The sequence below is a fragment of the Capricornis sumatraensis genome, chromosome 3 (assembly GCF_032405125.1).
Source record: "Capricornis sumatraensis isolate serow.1 chromosome 3, serow.2, whole genome shotgun sequence".
NCBI lineage: Eukaryota > Metazoa > Chordata > Mammalia > Artiodactyla > Bovidae > Capricornis > Capricornis sumatraensis.
In genome coordinates, this window is record NC_091071.1 from 66,447,900 (window position 1) to 66,468,363 (window position 20,464).

General features: G+C 39.6%; 1 protein-coding gene across 2 annotated transcripts in view; it reads left to right on the forward strand.

Annotated features, from left to right (window-relative positions):
- The window catches only part of CHN1 (chimerin 1), an 87,898-nt gene that overhangs the window by 56,201 nt on the left and 11,233 nt on the right, over positions 1-20,464 (forward strand). For both annotated transcript variants that reach the window (XM_068967818.1, XM_068967817.1), the window contains 3 exons: positions 7,701-7,785; positions 17,402-17,575; positions 18,303-18,380. In XM_068967818.1, the coding sequence (XP_068823919.1) occupies positions 7,701-7,785; positions 17,402-17,575; positions 18,303-18,380 (337 nt within the window). The remainder of the gene's footprint in view (positions 1-7,700; positions 7,786-17,401; positions 17,576-18,302; positions 18,381-20,464) is intronic.

Genomic DNA, 20,464 nt, shown 5'->3' on the forward strand with positions numbered 1-20,464 from the left:
TCACAGTGATACATACCTCTGACGGTATAACTACTTGTGTGGTGAAGTGAGTACCTCACAGCCCCTGCATGATCATGGGTAGTAGCCAGCTGTGGACGCTGTTAGCACCTGGACACCTGGCAAAGGGGACATTTGTCCAGTGCTTCCATGCACCCAGGACCCCCTTGAGGTTGGCCAGAGGCTGTGCCCCTCCTGTACCAGGCACCCTCCAGCCCCAAGCATTGCTTGAGGCCATATTTCAGCATGTGCTCCAGGCACTCCTTCTGCCTTTCGTGCCCTGGGCACCGCCTTACACTAGAACAAGTCGGGGAGGCATGGCCAGCGCCCTGTCAGTGCTGCTGGCTTAACCATACCCAAACCTTACTGTTTGGTATAGCGTTTTCCTGAAGATTGTTAAGACTACTCAAAGTTTAAATAACAAGGCAAGAAGTACTGCTCTGATACTAAAAGCAAAAAGTGTCAGTCGCTCAGTTGTGTTCCATTCTTTGTGACCCCATGGACTGTAGCCTGCCAGGCTTCTCTGTCCATGGGATTCTTCTCCAGGCAAGAATACTGGAGTAGGTAGATAGCTATTCCCTTCTCCAGGGGATCTTCCTGACCCAGGGATCCAACCCAGGTCTCCTGCATTGCAGGCAGATTCTTTACCACTAAGCCACCAGGAAGCTGTGATACTAAAGATACTCCTATTTTTAAGTTCCCCCTCCCTACCTTTTTTTTTTCCCTGCGGGGTACCTGTGTACAGTTTTAAGTGTTTGTTGCTAATGATGATAGCCAGCGTTCTACAGTCTCATCTCATTATTTAGTATCAATCAAAATATACCTTAACCACAAAGAAGTCAAATTAGGACCAAAATTCTAAATCCCAAACCTTTTGGATCAAAATAAACCCATCTCAGTAAGACTAAAATTGGCTACTTAAAAGAGTACATTCAGCTGCCCTAAAGATAAAAATGAAAAAAAAAAAAAAAAAAAAGCCTTTCGTGCCCAGCTGACTGCCTACCTACATTCCTTTCATTTTGATTCTGATCATCTGTTCTCTCCCTTCGTTGCCTAATATCACACTGGAGAACTGACTCATCAGAGCCTCCCAAATGAAGAGTGGCAGCTGAAATGTCATTCCCACCTTTCCAGGCAAAATTTCATTTCCCCTAATGTTCTTATTGCCTCCAACATAGTTTATATTTGCAGCAGGCTTTGCAGGCACTCTCCTTGGCTGTTTGCATTCATGCTTATTTCTAGAGGTAGTGTTATGGCTTGGGAGGAATAATGAAGATGTGATTTTTTTCTTTCTCTTGCCATAGCATAGAATTCTTTTCTGCTGTTTCTGTTACTGACATTCAAACTGGAGATGTGAACGTCAGAAACCTGAGAAGCAGGAGTGCTGGTTTTCTTATGGAAACCAGGGTTCAGGTTAATGTGACTGTAGGCCCAGTTGAGAACAGCTTCAGTTTTTATCTAGATTGATACCCAGGAGACACAGGACCCTTGGCCTGTGCCATGTGGACCCTTCAGGAGCCCACCCATCTCACTCCCTGTCTGTCATTTTCAGCCTGTTTCTGACCGTTACCCACCCTGTGACAGACTCTGTTGGGTCCACTGGTTAATACAGGCTTTCATCTTCATTTTTAAGGTGATTGATGTGACAGGAGGTATTCACAGGTGAGAGCAATCTCAGATGCCATGGTGGTAAAGTTGTCTTTTTTCCAGTTGCAAGAGAAGAGGTCCTTAAAACAAGCTGCTCTGCCCTTTGTTTATGGCAGTATAATTCATGCCATGTGCTGGGTCACTTTCATTTGTCAAGATGTGCCAAAAGCTTTGGAGGTGGCCTAGGAAAAAATACCTGTGGCCAAGTTAAAAGGTAGCTTTCCTCAGGACCATCTCTGACCTCACTAACACTGTTACATGCTGACGCTGATTGGTATCAAAACATTCCCCCAGGGAATCCCTTTTTTTACAAACTAATCAAGTGATTGGTTTAAATAACCAAAAGGAAGAAACAGTGCCGTTTATAAAGGAACTGGTTATTTTCCCACCTTATAAAGCCAGCGTATGTCATTAAGGTCATACAGTACACAACAGAAGCTGAGGTGGCCTCTGCTTATAAGAAGCAGTATATAGAGACTAAAGAATGTTATAGAATAAAGCATGATGCTACCAGCACATTCTTTTTCACAGGACCAATATCCCTCAGCCTTAGCCATAAGAAACACAGACAAGGAGCCAGAAGTTAGGTGAGTTTGGTCTGGTTTGTTAATGCTGTCAAGAGGAAGATAGGTGATGCATTTTCCTGATCTACATCCAGTGCTGGCGAAGTTACCTTATCAGATTTCCAGGTTTACAACTAAGAATTAGTGGTGGGAAAAGGGTTAGGAAGAGAGAGAGACCTGACAGCCTTGGAGAGTAAGAAGAGACAGGAAAACTAAAACACAGACTTAGATAAACATAAAAATCTGGGACAATTTACAAAAATTCCCTAAAAAAATTACACATGGAAAATGTCACTTAATGAGTATCTGTTCGTTGTGTTATGAAGACGTCAGTAATCTTGATTCCCTGAGTGCTGACCTGTGCGGATGTCTAAGAGCATTTGCTGTATACTACAGGGCATCTCAGGCATAAGCCATTCTCTTTTATAACCTTGCGTGTGCCTGAGCACCTTGTGAACCACTCAGGCCTCCTTTCTTCCAGATTCCAGCCTAGCTCTCTCTTCGCATACTCCGAAGCAGAAAGAACCTCCAAGATGCAACTTTTGACCTTTTAATTATTGTAATTTGAATGTCCATTTCTGATTAAATCGTTCTGAGACTGGTAGTCAGAATACAACCATATCTGGTAAGCAGAATTATCTGCAGGTGTCAGTGCCCTGGAGCTTCGTCTGCAGGCGTAACGTGGGCCCTGTTTCTGTGGTGCCAGATAGACAGAACAACTGGAAATCATACAACTATTCTAAGTTGTACAGTTTGTACAATTGACTTGTTAAAGGTATCTTTTTTTGAATCAGTAAAATATGTGATACAAACATCACTGCTAATGTAAAACTGCATACAAATAAAACATTCAGATAAAGCTCAAGTGTAACACAATCATCCTTTTTAAAAGAAAGTGTGCATCGCTTTTTCTCTAATGCACTTTACACTGTTACAGTAGTGATATGATTATAATGCCACCCAGGAAAGAGACTTGCTTTCAAGTACAGCAGCCCTTTTCTGAATTTCTGACCAGTTCCAGTTCCTATTCCCCACTTTTTCTAAACTTCATTTGCTTCATGACTGAACTTACTTCCTAACACAACAGCAGCTAAACCGTCAAGTATGAACTCCTTTAGCCTGCTGGGTCCCGGGCTCCCACCACTCCTGCCCTGTACAGCCATCCTCTCCCCCTTACGCTTGGCCCTCCCGCCTCGGGGAAGGGGAAGAGTCCGTTTGCTCTTACTCAGAGCTAGACCCTCTGCCCTGGTCCCATCTCCACTGGGTGCCCTCAGGAAACTTACTCCAGGAGCTACCACCTCTGTCTCCATCCCCTCCACTCGTCCCCTCCCACCTCACTCCCAGACCTGTTCCTCAGCTTCTGGTCCCCCTGTTAATGCCATCTGCCCTCATCAGCAGGCCCCAAAGCCTAAGGCTTGGCCCCCGTCCTCCACCTCTCCCTTGCCTGTGACTCAGTCCGTTACCAAGTCCTACTGACCCTGCCTCCGCGTGCTCAGTCAGCACTGCCTGAGTTCAGGTGCACGTCATCCAGCACCTAAACCACAGCTGTAGCAGCCTGCCTGGTCTGTCTGCCTCCAGCCTTGATCCCTTGACTGTGTCACTTTCCTTAAAAATCTTCAGTGGCCCTGCACTGCTGACTGAACAAAGTATACGTTTGGAGGTATGGGAGAGGCCCCATCTGCCCCTCTCCACTCCTGCCACCCCACCCACACTGAACTGCCTCACAATCCTCTAAACATCCTGTTGTTTTGCTCCTGTTGTGTCTCTGATTTCCTTGGAGCAGCCTTTCCTAATTCATCCTCTGACAGACACAACCCCATTTAAGCCTGATTCTGCTCACCCGGAAGCCTCAACGCATTCATCTTAACCAAGCAACGCCGCTCCCCAGCTGCCCTTATACTTTGCAGACACTTTCAGAAGAGGTTTTTCATGTTATATTTAGCAGGAGAAACCTATGGTGAATTCCTTGAGCCAATATTTTAAAAAATTTTTGTTTATGTCTTCACTTAATGTTTGTAAATGAATAAAAATGATTAATTCATGAATGATGTCCATTTGTTTTGATAACCTTTAGGAGGATCAAAGAGACACCAAGACTACAATATTCAGTTTTTATAAGTACAGGCCAGTGTCATGGAGTCAGGAAAGTCAAAAAGTTTAAGAAATAACAAGTTGTAGATAACAAAAATTCAAAAGGAAATTCATTTAAATCCTGTTACACAAATACTAGTTTAGCAAGCTTCTGGTGCTTCAAGCCCTACTTCTAGAACCATTTCCTTGAGAGCTATATAACATAAAAGTGGTTTAAGAAAACAAAATTAAAACCACCACCACCACTAAAACCAGCCCCAGGTGGCAAGATGCCTTTATAAACCTTGTCCGAGAAGGAACTGAATCAAGAACAATTTCCTAAGGATTGCTTTCTGAGACGCATGTGTGCTCCCGATTAGAGAACATTGGGCCACTGGGACAGTGAGACTGTTTCTGCAGCATACGTGATATGAAGAGATGTCACAAGGCTTTCAGAAGGCCACGTTCACCACTGCTTTGTGAAGGCAAAGCAGGGAATTGGTTCTATAACATCTCAGTACACAGCGCTGTTTGCCAAGAGCCCTTCTTTGTTCCCATGATTTATACACCAGTGGAATTTAAACACCTTTTATCATGAATAACGGCAGGTACAAAACCGGGACTTCTCCACTCTTCTAGTCCAGTTTATTAACCTTACAAAGTTAAGTGAAACTGGATTATCCTGAGATTGCCTCCAAAAATAACTTCACAGTTCTATAGATACTTTGTGACTGTATAACTTTTAAAATATGAGTCAGTGCTATCTGTTTCACTCATTTGCCTCAGATTAAAAGCAAGATTGCGTACTTTATCCAGTTTTATTCACTCAGAGGAACGTAGGAAAAAACAAAGACATCAGACACTATCTGGATGTTAATCTTGGGCTCAGCTTCAGGAACTCCAGGAAATGCTTTCAGTTTGCAGGCTCTGAACATCATTAACAACCCAGAAGCAACTGTGTCTGCATTCCTGACACTTCCATAAAAAAAAATAGACAGATTATGGCCTTCTTTTTTTTTCCCCAAAATCAACACAAAGTTTTGTATTTGAGATCACTTGGCAGCGACCAGAGCCACAAGTAAATACCTGCTTGGAACAAACCCTGGGTTATCCACTGTTGCCTTATATGGATATTTTGGCCAGCAGTAGTAGTTTAAATTTTAATATACCATATTTCATTGATTCTACTGCATGTTTTTGTTTTTTTTTTTTTTCATTTTAACATCTCTGAAATTGGGATGAAGCTTATAATCAGTGGCATGCCATAAGTTAATTGGTGATTTCTCTACATGGAATGTATGTATCTTATATTCAGGGTAAGTCTTATGTTCAGTGGCATCTTAAGTTTGAAGTTTATATATATATTTGCATCCGTCTTAAAAATCACTTACCAATAAACAAGTAAGACCTAATTAAACTTAAAACCTTTTGCATAGCAAAGGAAACCATAAACAAAATGAAGACAACATACATAAGAGGAGAAAATATCTGCGAATGAAGTGACCGACAGAGAATTTCCAAAATATACCAACAGCTCATACAGCTCTATCAAAAATAAATAATCCAATCGAGAACCAGGCAGAGGACCTAAATAGACCTTTCTGCAAAGAAGAAATACAGATAGCCAAAACGCATATGAAAAGATGCTAAACATTGCTGATTATTAGAGAAATGCAAATCAAAGCTACAGTGAGGTACCACCTCATCTGGTCACTCACTGGCATCCTTAAAATGTCTATAAACAATAAATGCTGGAGAGGGGTTAGAGAAAAGGCGACCTTCCTATACTGTTGACGGGAATGTAAATTGGTGCAGCCACTATAAAGAATAGTATGGAGGTTCCTTAAAAATCTAAAAATAGAGCTACCATGTGACCCAGCAGTCCCACTCCTGGGCATATATCTGGAGAAAACCGTAATTCAAAAAGACAGAAGAATCCCAACGTTCGCTGTAGTAGTATATATACAATATCCAAGACATGGAAGCAAGTTAAATACCCATTGACAGAGGAATGGATAAAGAAGATGGTACATGTTTATAGTGGGATACTACTCAGTCATAAAGAATGAAATAATGCCACTTGCACCAACATGGATGAACCTAGAGATTATCATATGATACCATTTATATGTGGAATCTTAAAAAAAGACACGAATGAATTTATTTCCAAAACATAAACTCACAGACACAGAAAACAAATTTATGGTTACCAAAGGGGAGAGGGGGCCAGAGGAGAGAGAAATTAGGAGGCTGGGATTAACATGTACACACCACTATATATAAAATAGATAACCAACAAAAAGCAAAAACAAAGCAAAAAAAAATCATTTGGTTTCTAAGATCAATTCAGTACATAAACAGAACAGCAGTAAAAGTGACAATATTAGTTGTAATTTCATTGTTTGCAAATCAGATTGTCACACTATGGTTTTGACTCTAGTATTACTATTGTCTGCTGGAGGAAATAATATATATAAGAAATTATCTCAAGTAAATTAATTGATGCAGATCAGTAACTTCCTTGTTCTCTCTCCCTTTTCTTCTAACCTGTTTCTTGAGCACATTTTCAGCCAATATTTGCTCAGAAGTCTTAAAGTGTTAATATTCAAGATATGTTTTCCTTTATTCTTTAATGTTCAGGATTTGGATGTATTGTTTTTCTGTTCTACCAGTGTTTTTTCATCTGGTTTAAGCTAGAATGGCTTCTCTTTCCTATGCATAAAGTCTATAGGTATCTTAGTGTTTGAATTCTTTGGGGGTTCCTTTCTTAAGGATAAAAGAATCTACTGCAGTAAAATTTTTATGAGCTGGGAAGATGAGAGTAATTACGGTGCTCAAACAGGGATTCTGATTAACTGTAACTTCTGTAGTTTCTAAAATATATTTTCTTTGCTAACATAGTAAGTATCAAAATGGTTTTGAACCATTGGTCCTTTTTGATTATTCTGTTGTGACCAGTCGCTAAATACCACCTTCAACACCCATGGCCCCAACTGTGATCACAGAGAACAGAAGGTGAATCAGCCGACAAAATCCTCACAGGATCCAGACAGACTTTACATCACTCCTCCTCCTCCTCCTCCTCCTCCGTGCTATAGCGTGCTTGTATAACACCAGTGCTTGTATAACATGTAGATGAAACTGCTTACAGCTGGAGGGAACCAGTTGGAAAGTTCCACTGTAAAAACTGTTTTCAAAAGTAAATCGCAGGATATTGGCTTGATTTATCACCATTTCTAAAGCAAAGAGAAAATCAAGCTCTGAAAGAAATTTTAAATGCTTAGTTCCACTCAACCAAGGTTTTTGTAAATGTAACCGTATTGTGCGTCTTCATACTAACCGTGACTTATGTATGAGTGCTTTGATGGGAAATAATCTCATGTATGGGTTTCCCCTGGCCACTTTGTCACTACTCTTTTTCAGGTCCATACATTCAGAGGGCCACACTGGTGTGAATACTGTGCCAACTTCATGTGGGGGCTCATTGCTCAGGGAGTGAAATGTGCAGGTAAGAGCTCTTCCCTTTTCTCTTTATTGAGTAACACATGAAGTTATAAGGAATAACTTACGAGGATACTGGCTGTTAGGCACATAAAATGGGCTGAATCCCTATTTGCTCTTAACATGCAATAGGCCATTGACATCTCAGGCATCCCCTTTGGATATTGATATTTTATCTGCCTTTAACCTTCCTGTACTTAATGAGCAGCAGTCTGGTCCATTAAAAAGAGGGAAGTCATCTTGTTCAGAAAGTCTGATAAGAGGAGGTAAAAGCAAGGCAGTTAAATTTGCCTTGCCTTTGATGTTGCAGTAACTAAATTTGTAAAAATGAATTTTTTTAAAAGCAATGTACAGGGACCTATGATTGTTGCCTTAGAAACTGAATTTTAAAAAGCTTGTTAAGCTGAATTGTCCTTACTAAATTTTGTGAAATCAAATTGAAGCTTTAAAAACCTGTGAATTTATCTTCAAAGATGATTATCATATTTTGAAAAACCACTTAGTCACTGATACTTTGTTTTTGATATTTTGAAATCTTGAATTTGCCAAATCCTTTTTATAACATGTGACCATAGTATTTTAGGTTTAAATTTAGAAACTTGTAAGATTTCCACATAAATAATCAACTCAGGGATTTATTGAAATGCTTTATGAAATAAGTGTTACTGAAATGATGTGAAATTCATTTGTATAGAACAACTATACTGAGTACTGGCCATTTACTCAACTGCTCCAAATTTTAGCATAGACTTAAGAATAATTATTTGTTTCAAGTGTGTGATGTTAGGTCATAGAAGTTTCTGCTATTTAAATTTTAAAGCTAAAAAATATGTTCTTACATGTTTTTTTGCATGAAGCTTAACTCTAAATATGTATATGAAGAGTAAAGTATTTTGAAATGGTACCTGAAGTAATTGTCAAATTTAGCACTGTAAAAATCCACATTTCTTTTTTGGCATGATTCTTAATGGAATACTTTTGTTGTCCATTATGTGCAGAAACTTCTAGAGGCTGATTTTTTTATTTCTCAATTGCATTTTCTTTGAATAGCAAGATAAGTATTCATTGCATGTGAGCGTTCCAAGTTACCCGCTCCCTCCCCCCGCCACCTTCAGTTATGACTTCCTTAGCACCACTAAGCATGATAAGGTTCCAGGCATATGTCACTAGCCAGATCCATTCATGGACTTCCCTGCCACATGTAGTGGTAAGAATTCCCCATGCCTTGACTTTGAACTGTGCAAAGGTGTCCTTCAAGGAGAGCCTCAGCTCAGAGCCAGTCTTAATTCCTCCATCATCCTAGAGGACTGACAGCCCCATTTGCAGATTTCTGCCCAGAGAATAAATGAGAACATTCTCTTTCCGGCTGGTGGTTGCCCAGAGTCATTATGAGGAAGCATCACTGGGAAGACTATGGTTGAGCCTTGAACTGGAGGGGACCGCAGTGGAACATAATGGTGTAGTTACGATCAACCACATTGTCATGGTGTTTCAAAGGCAAATGACATACACTTTCCAAAGCACAGATCACCTGTTCCAAGAATGATGGTCTCGATAAGCCTGGTTTGCCTTTATGACATAACCTTGACTAGCTGAGACTGCAGTGATTTTTAAACACTTTATGACTGTCACTAACTCAAAAGCTTTTCTTTTACTAGAGTGATGATGTGTATCATGTATGTTTTGAAAGAGTTGAAGGCCATCTACATGAGAATTCTGAGTTAGCTATTGGCAGAAAACTAGCACCACACATATGAATAATTTTTGGCAGTATGCTACAGTCCAAAATCATATTTGAAAGAAATGTTTTGGAATGTTTATGATAGTAATAATGTGAAGGAAAAGAAATAAAATGATTCATCCTATCCCATAGGCACTGACTTGAATAGCCTTTTCTTTTTATTCTGAGTAAAGGTCAAGAATGTAAAGAAAAGCTTATTGGTTTTATGTTATATCTTGCCTTCAAAAGCATTATATTCTATGTGATTGGAACTGTATTACTGAGCTGTATAAAACAGGTCAACCCAGTTTTTAAATGTGGAAGGTTGGGATTTGAATTATTCTATGACTAATTACATTTAGATTGACAGTGAGATTCTTTCATCTAAAATGGCTCATCCTCATTTTTGAGCCATCTACTTTATTTAAAACAAAATGCAAAGAATTAATAATTTAAAGAGAGGGAGAACTATGGTAGGGTGAACATTGGCTGCCTGAAAATGTCTGCTTCCTAATCACCAGAACCTGTGCCCATGGCATAGGTCTTGCCTTTCATGGCAAAGGAGACTCCGTGACCAAGTTAAGGAATTTGAGATGGACATGGGGAGAGTCCTGTGGATTGTCAGAATGGGCCCAAAGCAGTCATAATTGCAACAGTCCCTAGAAGAGCAATACAGTAGAGGCTGATTCAGAGAAAAGATACAAGCACAGACGCAGAGGTCAGGAAAGAACAAAGATGCTCTCCAGCTGGCTTTGAAGGGGGCCATGAGCCAATGAATTCAGGTGGCCTCTGGAAGCTGGAAAAGGCAAGAAAAGAAACAGATTCTTCCCTGGAGCCTCCAAAAGGAACACAGGCTAGCTGAGGCCTTGATTTCAGTCCAGTGAAACTGATTCTGTACTTCCGACTTCTAGAACTTAGATGATACACCTGTATTGTTTTAAACCACTGAGTTTATGGTAATTTGTTACAGCAGCAATAGTAAACTAATACACTAGCCACTAAACATTAAAGCTGATACTTCCAAAGAAAAATGGCTTGCTTACAAGTTGTCAGAAAAGAGATGTATTTATCTGCTTTTGACAGCTTGCTTGCTTCTGGTTTCTTTTTTTCCAAAATCCACCAAGGCAGAAGAGAGCCTGTCAGGAACTTTTAAAGAATGTTTGGCAAAAGGAACAATTTTGTATCCCACCACCCTTTTCTTTCTTTTTAAACATTATATAAAGTGTTGGGTGGTGTTCCAGTCACCAGGCTGGCAGCCAATAGCAAGCAAGCTGTCCCTTCAGGACCAAATACTCTAGGCTTGCTCAGCAGCCCACACAGACAAGGACAACCAAGGGAACAGCAAGGGTAGGCATGGGCCTGCAGTCACTGCAGACATGCTCTCCAAAGCCCCACAGTCGGCGTTAAACATCTCCACAACCACAGTCTCGCCTTCTTTAAAGTGAGTAAAACGACATTGCAAGGGACCATCTAACTGCAGCTTGGGAGCACTGCTCCTCCTACTAAAACAGTTACGAGCAAAGTAAGTAGCGTTCAAAAGTTAAGGGCAAAGGATCATTGTCGTTCAGATAGAATAATATTCCAAGACCATTTTTCCTTTATGAAATGTAAGCTTATAGGTTAAAGTAATCTATTATTATTACATAATCACTGAGATCATCAAACATCCCTCTCATTAAAAAGACCATTATTCTACCAGCATCCCTGAATTGTTTTCATTTAGCCTGCCCGGAATATTCTAAGAAGTTAAGCCGGATGATAATTGTAAATCAGACACATCAGCTTAGTGTTTGTTATTTAGGAAAGTGACTTCATTTTTCCAGTGTATCATTGTCATTGCTGCCAGCCCTCAAAAGGAAATAGCAGCAGTTTTTTCCTAATAATAAAACGTATTTATTGCTTTGTGTATAAAGCACTTAACTCTTAGCTTGGAGAAAGGGAAGTAATGTCTTTTAATTACTGCTTTGATTGTATCTAAAAAGTTACATTTGTCCTTGTAATCCAATGAGAAATTGATCAGACTTGCCTAAGACTTTCATGTAGCTCCTTTTATACATGAAAGCAATATTTTCATAAATATCCCCCAAAACAAAATATTCTTAATTTTGCTTGTGAAAATAAGGCCTTCTGATGCATGTTAAAAATGGGCTAGTCCCACTATTCTGGGGTGGTGGTGGGGTCAACTAAGAGCCATGTTTAAAAACTTCTATTTGCAGTTATTTAAAATGGGGACACTCATAGAAAAGAATGAATAATTACCTTTCTTTTCAAAACACACATTAATATTACCCCTTAATCCTGTCAGTAGAATATAAATATCAGCTATTTATTTCAAAAAAATAGGTTTCTGTGCTTTTTAGATATAAAACACATTTTTTTGATAGAGAACTCAAGCCCAGAAAATCTGACAGTAACTTCAAGTTAGTAGTCTAACAGAAATACTTTATAAGGATAGGATATGTTTTGAATTTCTCATTCCTCCTTTCTTGTGTTTATCCTATGCTTATTAACTTGAAGAATTGGGAGGGGACAATGTGGTTTAATTGTAACATAAAAATAACCTGCCAAGCCAAGAGATGCAACAAATGAAATAATCTTTTATGGATTTTTTTTTCATTTATAGTGTAGAGCTTCCCTGGGAGAAATGGAACTATATAGGAGTTATATGACTTTAATAAATAAGTATGAAAACCAAATAAAGTCTTAATGGCAAACTGAAATATTGATATACTGTTAGTCCCTGAAGCAGCAATTTTCAGAGCACACTCAGAGCTGGTATATTGCACTGTGAACTTAAGGGTATAAAGATGCTTTATTTTAATGACTTTGCCCTATCCTTTGGTCCTCTGAAGGACTTCATATCCAATCCTGCCAAAAATTTGGCCTTTGAAATTTCTAAAATTGAGCATAATATATTGTCCCATAGTTTAATCTTATTCAGATAGAAGAAAGAGTATCAGTTGAGGAAGCATTTCCATCCTCATTAAATACCTAAATCAGACCATAGTCATCACTTTATCCAGTTTTCAATGAAATACAAATAAATTAGGCATTTGCTGATGTTTAAAATGAGAGATAAAAGGAAAAAAAGTTAATATCAGACCATTAGTGCCATTCAGATATTTTGATATTCTGTGGATACATTCAGATTTTACTGTTTCCTTTCTACTGGATTTCCATTTAGAGTTTATAGTTAGGAAAGAAAGTGACAAAATAAGATATAATAGGTAGGTTTTATCACTGCTTTTTAAACGTCCTTGCCAAATCACGTATTGATACCTATATAACAGTAAAATACAGCCGTGTCTTTTAAACTTAAATATGTACAACAAATAATAGAAACAACACACATTATTGAATAAAAGGTTGAAAATAGCAAATGCATCTTCAGCCCTGAAAATAATAACTCAGCATACAAGGTGTACTGCTAGTGAAAAGTGATATATATCACTGAGTGGGAAGAGCACAGACTAGGAATTAAGAAGCCAAGGTTGAAATCTCCTTTCTACCACTTTCTGGCGGAGTAACTTCTGAACAAATCCTTTAGCCTCTCTGAGCTTCACTGTCTTTGTGAAATGAAGACAGTGGGATAGGTTATTAATACCAGCCCTTTCCAGCTGGTTCTGTGACTTCTGTGCACACACTTAAAGCATTAAAGTAACTTAAAGTACCTCAGCATTATTTTTAGATAATGAAGCTCTGCCGACTTCTATACTTCTAAAATACTGTATAAGAGTTTTTGCAGTGCTAGACGAGATGAATAAATAGGCTTTGTTTTATGCCTCACAATGATGATAACAGAAGACCCTGACAGAATATGTATGTCAGCTATCAGAAGACTGTGAAAGTTCAGTATAAGAAGGAAGGCTGGGACTTCCCTGGTTGTCCCATGGTTAAGCCTTCTTGCCTTCCAACGCGGGGGGTGCAGCTTTGATCCCTGGTCAGGGAGCTAAGTTACCATGTGCCTCAGGGTCAAAAGACCAAAACATAAAAAACAGACGCAAGATTGTAACAAATAAAAGTATTTTTAAAATGGTCCACATTAAAAAAAAAAAAAAAAAGGGCGGCTGATTAGGGACCTCAGGACTCAAAGAACTCAGAAGTCAGTTGCCTGGTGGTATTTTGGATTTTTTTTTAAACTCCTGTGTATCCCAGCCTGAGCACTAGAGACACCCACAAGTCATAAATGCCAGCAGACACAAAAAATAATCCCAAGAACTGGCTCTTCCTAGGCAAAGTCCTGGGAAAAGGGCAGCTGAGCCAGATAGAAACCTTTTAGTGCATCGGCATTCTCCAGTGGACACCATGGCAAGCCCACATTGCCCACCCCCCCGGCCCCGTGGATGCTGCAGCAGAAGCCTGTGGGTAGGTACCTGTTTTCCACCCCACTCTGCAGTAACAGGGTTGTACTTCTCTCCTGTGAGTCTTCGCCAACCATCCTGCAGGAAGAAAGTGGTACCCTTCCTTGGCTGAGCCTCCGGGTGGAACCCTGACTTTCATCCTCACCCTCTAGTAGAAGTAGCACCGATTCAGCCTAAATCTATGGGCAGAGCCCTGTCTCCACCCCTGACCTGCAGTAATGAGGCAGCTGAGACCACGATCAGAACTCTGTCTTTAGTACCCACCCTGCAGGTCATGCAGCACAGTACTCCTCCCCAGCCAGGCATGGAGGCAAAGCAAGACGACTTCTCCGCCCTGCCGTAATGACTAGGACCTCTTCCCTGCCCAGAATGTGGGGTAGAGTCCTGCCATTTGAATAACATACAAGTTTGGTGGGCAAAATAGCACTGCAAAAGCATTACAAAGGCTTTGTAAACTAGGTTGACATTTGAAACACAGCCTATATAGTGTGCCAGGATGTGCATTCTAAATCTAAACAGGTTAACTACCTGCTAAAATTGAAGATTTCAGTAGGGACCACACAGTCTTATAACACCCAAAATATGAAGTTCAAAATTATACCTCATTACCAGCAACCAGGAAAATCTCAACTCAGATGAAAGAAGACAATCATAGACAGATGTTGGAATTATCTGATAAGGAAAACAGCATTCATAAAAATGTTACAAGAAGCTATTAGAAAGACTCTTGAAACAAATGAAATATAGGAAATATCAGAAAGAAATAAAGATATAAGAAAGAATTAAGTGGACGTTTTAGAACTGAGAAATTTATGAACAAAACACCCACAGGATGGGCTCAGTAGTATTGATAGATTGGATATGTCAGAGGCAGGAATCCATGAACCTGAAAAATAGATCAGTAGAAATTATCCAACTCAGATGAGAGGGGAAAATAGATTTTAAAAAGTGAACTGAGCCTCGAAGACCTGTAGGACAGTAACAAAAGATTTTACATTTGTGTTGTTGGAATCCCAGGAGAGGACGATAAGTGGGAGGGGTAAAGATATTTGAGAAATCAGTGGCTGCAACTCCCCAAATTTGGTAAAGCAGTGAGAGAAAAATGATGTAGCTGCTTGGAGGTACTTTTCTGTAAATGAAATGTACTAAGAACTGTGTAGATGAGGAAGCAGCTATGACCCCAACATCCAAGTCCTTTTCAGGACCTGACATTCACATCTGACAAACAGAATTGGCCTAGAGGTCAGCCTAGCTCCCGACCCTAAGCAGATCATGACAGTGCCATTCAAGGAACCCTGGGGCACTACCTAGGAAAGGCCCCTCAGAGTTATTTCCTTCTCCTGAATAACAACAGAGAAACGTACAGCCTCACATTAACATAATAATAGAACCTAAGAGTAGATTCAATATTAATGGATAAATACTATTATTATTCCCATTCTATATAAGTCACAGAAAATTGTAAGTAACTCACTCAAAAGCACACAATTAATAGATCTATCTCTAAATTATAGAAGCTGTCCCCAAACATTAAAACGTTCAGGGGAAGTGAGGTCTTTTAAGTGGACATTTTACCACCAATTTGCCTTATGATTGAATCAGAAATCTTTTTTTATATCTAATATAGATTAAAGAGAAATTTAGGGTTTGGGTCCTGGACTCATTTGGACATTATTTGACTATGTAGAGCAGTGTTGGGTCATTTCTTCAGAGGGCACACTAGAGCTCCTATCCCTGGCAGCCTTTACATACTCGAAGAAGCAGCTGCTGTTCTTTAGTGCTGGTGATGTTGGGACACTATCAGCACTGCCGTGCCATCTCCGGTGCTGTTCACTTCCAGACACACACCTGCAAAGACCCAACTTCCCTCTACACCAAACGTGTCGTTTCACTTCAGAGATGCTCAGAACATAGGACTTGCTCCCTAAGAGTCACCACAAGCTCTAAGTTCTTTTGTCAGATTGGCGATGGCTACATATTTGATGAAATAGCAATTTCATCTTTAAGCCATGGCTGATTTTCCTTGTCTCTGTTGACTGTTACTGTCGTATGTAACTCGATTGCACCTTTACCGAAGGCCATGATGATGATCAGCGTCGGTACTTGTCTAACATTCTACAGTATCCAGATCACCTGGACTACACTGGCTCCTTAATTCTCTTAACAGTTCTGTGAGGTGAATGTTATGCTCCCCTTTCTGCCCAAACAGTAAGCAAAACTGAAGCTTACCCAAGGATCACAGACAGTGGTAATGGCATTGTATGGTTTTCAAATCCACTGTGTGCTAAGTCGCCTCAGTCGTGTCCGACTCTCTACGACCCCATGGATTGCAGCCTGCCAGGCTCCTCAGTTCGTGAGATTCTCCAGGCAGCAATACTGAAGTGGTTGCCATGCCCTCCTGCAGGAGATCTTACTGACCCAGAGATCAAACCTGCGTCTCTTGAATCTCCTGAATTGGCAGGAGGGTTCTTTACCACTGCTGCCACCGGGGAACCCCCTAATCCATTAAGACCTGGCTATAAACTGTGTGTACCCCACTCGAATTTGATTTACAAGAGGTCAGGGTCAAGTTTTCATGAGCTTAAAAACAAACAGGTAACATTTACCCAAAACCAGAAAGACAACATTTAGTTAAATTATTCAGGGTCCATGTCTCCTAAGTCTAATGCCATTGTGCTCTTCTCGAAAATAAAATGTCTCAAAATGTTAACTAGAAAATATTTGGACTCTGGCATTTTAGAATTTATAACCCAATAAAATGACAAAGCACAGGAACAACTTCAGTAGAGGCAGTATGGTATAGGTGTTAAAGTCGTGGACATTACAATCTTTGTAGGCTTGAGTCTTGGCTCCACAATGTACTAAATGCTGTAGGTAAGTTACTTAACACCTGTGAGCTTGGTTTCATCACATTTATAAACGAGAAGAATAATGAAACCTGTTTTATAGAAATTTGTGAGCTTAAATAATGGAAAGCACTTGAAATAGTGTGCTTGGCATTAGTAAGCTGTTGACGATAGCAGTAACAAATAATAACTACAGCTACTTTTAGCTATCTAGATGTATTCTATATCATTATCATATGCATATATTTAAAGAGCTATGAGTATATATAAATATGATCAGCATCATTTTAAGAGGGCCCTTGGATGCTCTTTACTTTTGGGGGTTCAATTCCACCTCAGATTTGTTAAAATGCAGTTATATCCCACATTGAATATAATTTTTATGTAACTTTAAAGAAATGGATAATATTACTTTTTGTAGACATTTAATTGAACACTTATTAACTTTGTTCTGGGTTGGTATTCTCTTGAGATCATTCAGTAAGTAAATGATGGAACATGAGCTGGAATTCTAGTCTTCTAACTTAAAATCAAAATTTTCCAAAAGAGAGAATGCGAGGAATGTTCCCCTCACTCTGCTGGCTGAAAGCTAGTCTTTAAACCTAATTCAGGTTGAAGTGTCTTGCCAAAATAAACACTCCGGAACACTCAAAATTCTGAAAATAATAATGAATTTTTCCTTTTAAAATTCTTTAGATTGTGGTTTGAATGTTCATAAGCAGTGTTCCAAGATGGTCCCAAATGACTGTAAGCCAGACTTGAAACACGTCAAGAAGGTGTACAGCTGTGACCTGACGACACTCGTGAAAGCCCACATCACTAAGCGGCCCATGGTGGTGGACATGTGCATCAGGGAGATTGAGTCTCGAGGTGAGGCGTTTCCCGCGGGCTCAGAGCAGTCCTGACTCCCTGCACAGCCAGGCTTTCTCCTGCAAGTTTAGGGGGGATTGTTTCAGATAACAATCTGAATGTCTGAAAGCAGTTAGCAAGTAATTAACCAACATGATTTCAAGGTACACTTAACCAGTTATAAGAAATATGCTTAAAAATATATTTATGGATGATGCTTCCAGTCTGTAAAACTTGATACGTAGATGCCAGTTCTTTTTTCAGTTTTTATACTTTTCTTAGGTCCAAAAAGCAAAGAAATAAATGCTCTGTTTAAAACAGGCCAAACAACCAAAAACCAGAACTACGCCCTAATTAGTCTCTGCCAGTTTGGAGATAATTGCTACAGGCCTATTAATATAGTTTATCTCAGTCTTCTCTTATGTAAAAGAATTTATGGTATAGTAGTTGGTGATGAAATTATTTCCCTTAAGACTTAAGGCATTTGATCTAGTTAGACAAAATGATGAGCCAAATTACAGATATTCAGGTGCCAGTAGGTCAGAATTAGAGAACTGTGAGTAAAACGATTTTATTTTAGGAGGAAAGTATGAAGAGGTTTCTAAACATACATATTTCTAAACATATATATCTCATCATTCTTCCTGACGCATTACTTCCCCAGCCTGAAGTATGAGAAGAACTTAAAATCTGAGGAAAGGACATTACCCCAAAGAGACTAATTAGTTTCTCTGCTCTATCTTTACAGGTCTTAATTCTGAAGGACTGTACCGAGTCTCAGGATTTAGTGACCTAATTGAAGATGTCAAGATGGCTTTTGATAGAGGTGTGTTTTCCAGCAGGTTCATTAACTTAGGACAATAATACTCTACCCAAAGAGACACAGTTTCTTATTTTCTTCTTTCTGTTGTTTTTCTAAATCACTGATTATTATTATGCCAAATAAAATGACTTAGCTTATAATTTTTATGATTTCTGTATTAGTTTTAAGTATTAAGCTATTAAATTTCAGGATGAGAAGTAAATGTAAATATTAACTATATTACCAATATTTGAGTCTCCAAGGCTGGTCCATGTTCACCAAAATATATACAAAGCAATTAAATTTACCAGAAACCATGAAAAAAAACAGTGGAGGTGGCTGGGAGAGGAAGGAATCTAAGTCATTATAGAGCTCAGATTTCCCAGGTCTGTGGTGGCCGACCTAACTCTGCCTGCTGTGTATGCCTCCCCAGCATCTTGTCATCCAAGTTCAAGCTCATTAATTTTCATATAAGAAATCTAGGGTTTTGACCACATGTGCTAATTGGCTTACTTCCTGAAAGCTTTACTTCTGAGTTGATATGATCTATTTGGTAAAAAGGAGAAGCTTTGTGAATTTTCCTGTAAGTTGGCATGCATGCTTAGCACTTCCCAGCTAATTGACTGTTGGAATGGTATTACATGGTCAAAGTAGTCTTCTCTCCAACATTGTTATGCTGAAATATTGTGTTAAATCTCCAGTATCACAAAACTGCCAAAATATGTGGATTTGAAAGACCAACCAGAAAAAAAAAATTCAAGCTCATGTGTTGGGGCAAGAATCTGAGAGGACCAAAAGACCTTCTGGCATCAGACCCCTCTGTGGGAGGAGGGGCCCAGCCAAAGAAAAGCTCAGTGCAGCTTATTTTCTTTTAACATTTAAATTAAGGTTTTGTTCCCATGGTTCTCCAATTTGTCTTTGTGTTGAGCACTGGAATAAATGGTACCAAAGAGCTATAAGCTTGAATATAGGAAGTAAAAAGAGCAGGAGTTGTGATCGTGAAGAGACCCTTTTCTTTGCAAGTACACACTTCTGGTTCCATCACACTCCTTTCCCATCACAGACCTCTAACAGCCAACAGAGGTAGAAGACAAAATAAATGAGATATTATCATCAACACAGTAAGAGGAAATCTAGGTCAGTCCACATATTTGACAAGATTGAAGAAGACAAGGTGAAGAAATGGCATCAGGAACAACCCTGAATCTAAACAAGACTGAGTGTTAAGAGCCATTTCTTTTTCTCCAGAAGGTAGCAACTGATCAAGGCCATTCCCAGCCACTGGCAGTGGGAGATTTTGCCATATAACCCCTCCTTTGTTGCTCCTGGCCACAGTTTCCTCTGTTAACATCTCTCATTCATATAATACAGTCTGTTATCATTGTGAGCCAACATTGATGTCAATACATTATTACTGACTAAAGTCAGTACTTTACATAAAAGTAAGTAAAGTCGCTCAGTTGTGACTGACTCTTTGTGACCCCATGGACTGTAGTCTACCAGGCTCCTCTGTCCATGGGATTTTCCAGGCAAGAGTACTGGAGTGGGTTGCCATTCCCTTCTCCAGGGGATCTTCCCAACCCAGGGATCGAACCCCGGTCCAGCATTGCAGACAGACGCTTTCCCGTCTGAGCCACCAGGGAAGGCCTTTGTGTTGTACAGTTCTATGGTTTTGGGCAAATGCGTAACATCACGTATCCACCATTGCAGTGCCATACAGAACTTTCTCTACTGTAACAATCCTTGCACTCCACCTTGTTCTTCTTCCCCTTCCTCCCCTCAACGCAGCTGATCTTCTTACTGACTCCGTAGCTTTGCCTTTTCCAGACTGTCAAATAGTTGGAATCATACAGCATGTAACTTTTCCAGACCAGCCTCTGTTACTTGGCAATGTGCATATAAAGTTCCTCCGTGTCTTTTCATGGCTTGAGAGCTCATTTATTTGTATCACTGAATAATACCGTTTTTGTCTGGGTATCCCACAGTTTATCGGTTCACTTACTGAAAGCTACCTTGGTTGCTTCCATGTTTTTGGCAGTCGCAAATAGAGCTGCTAGAAACATTTGTGTGCAGGTTCTTGTGTGGACAGAAGTTTTCAATTCCTTTGG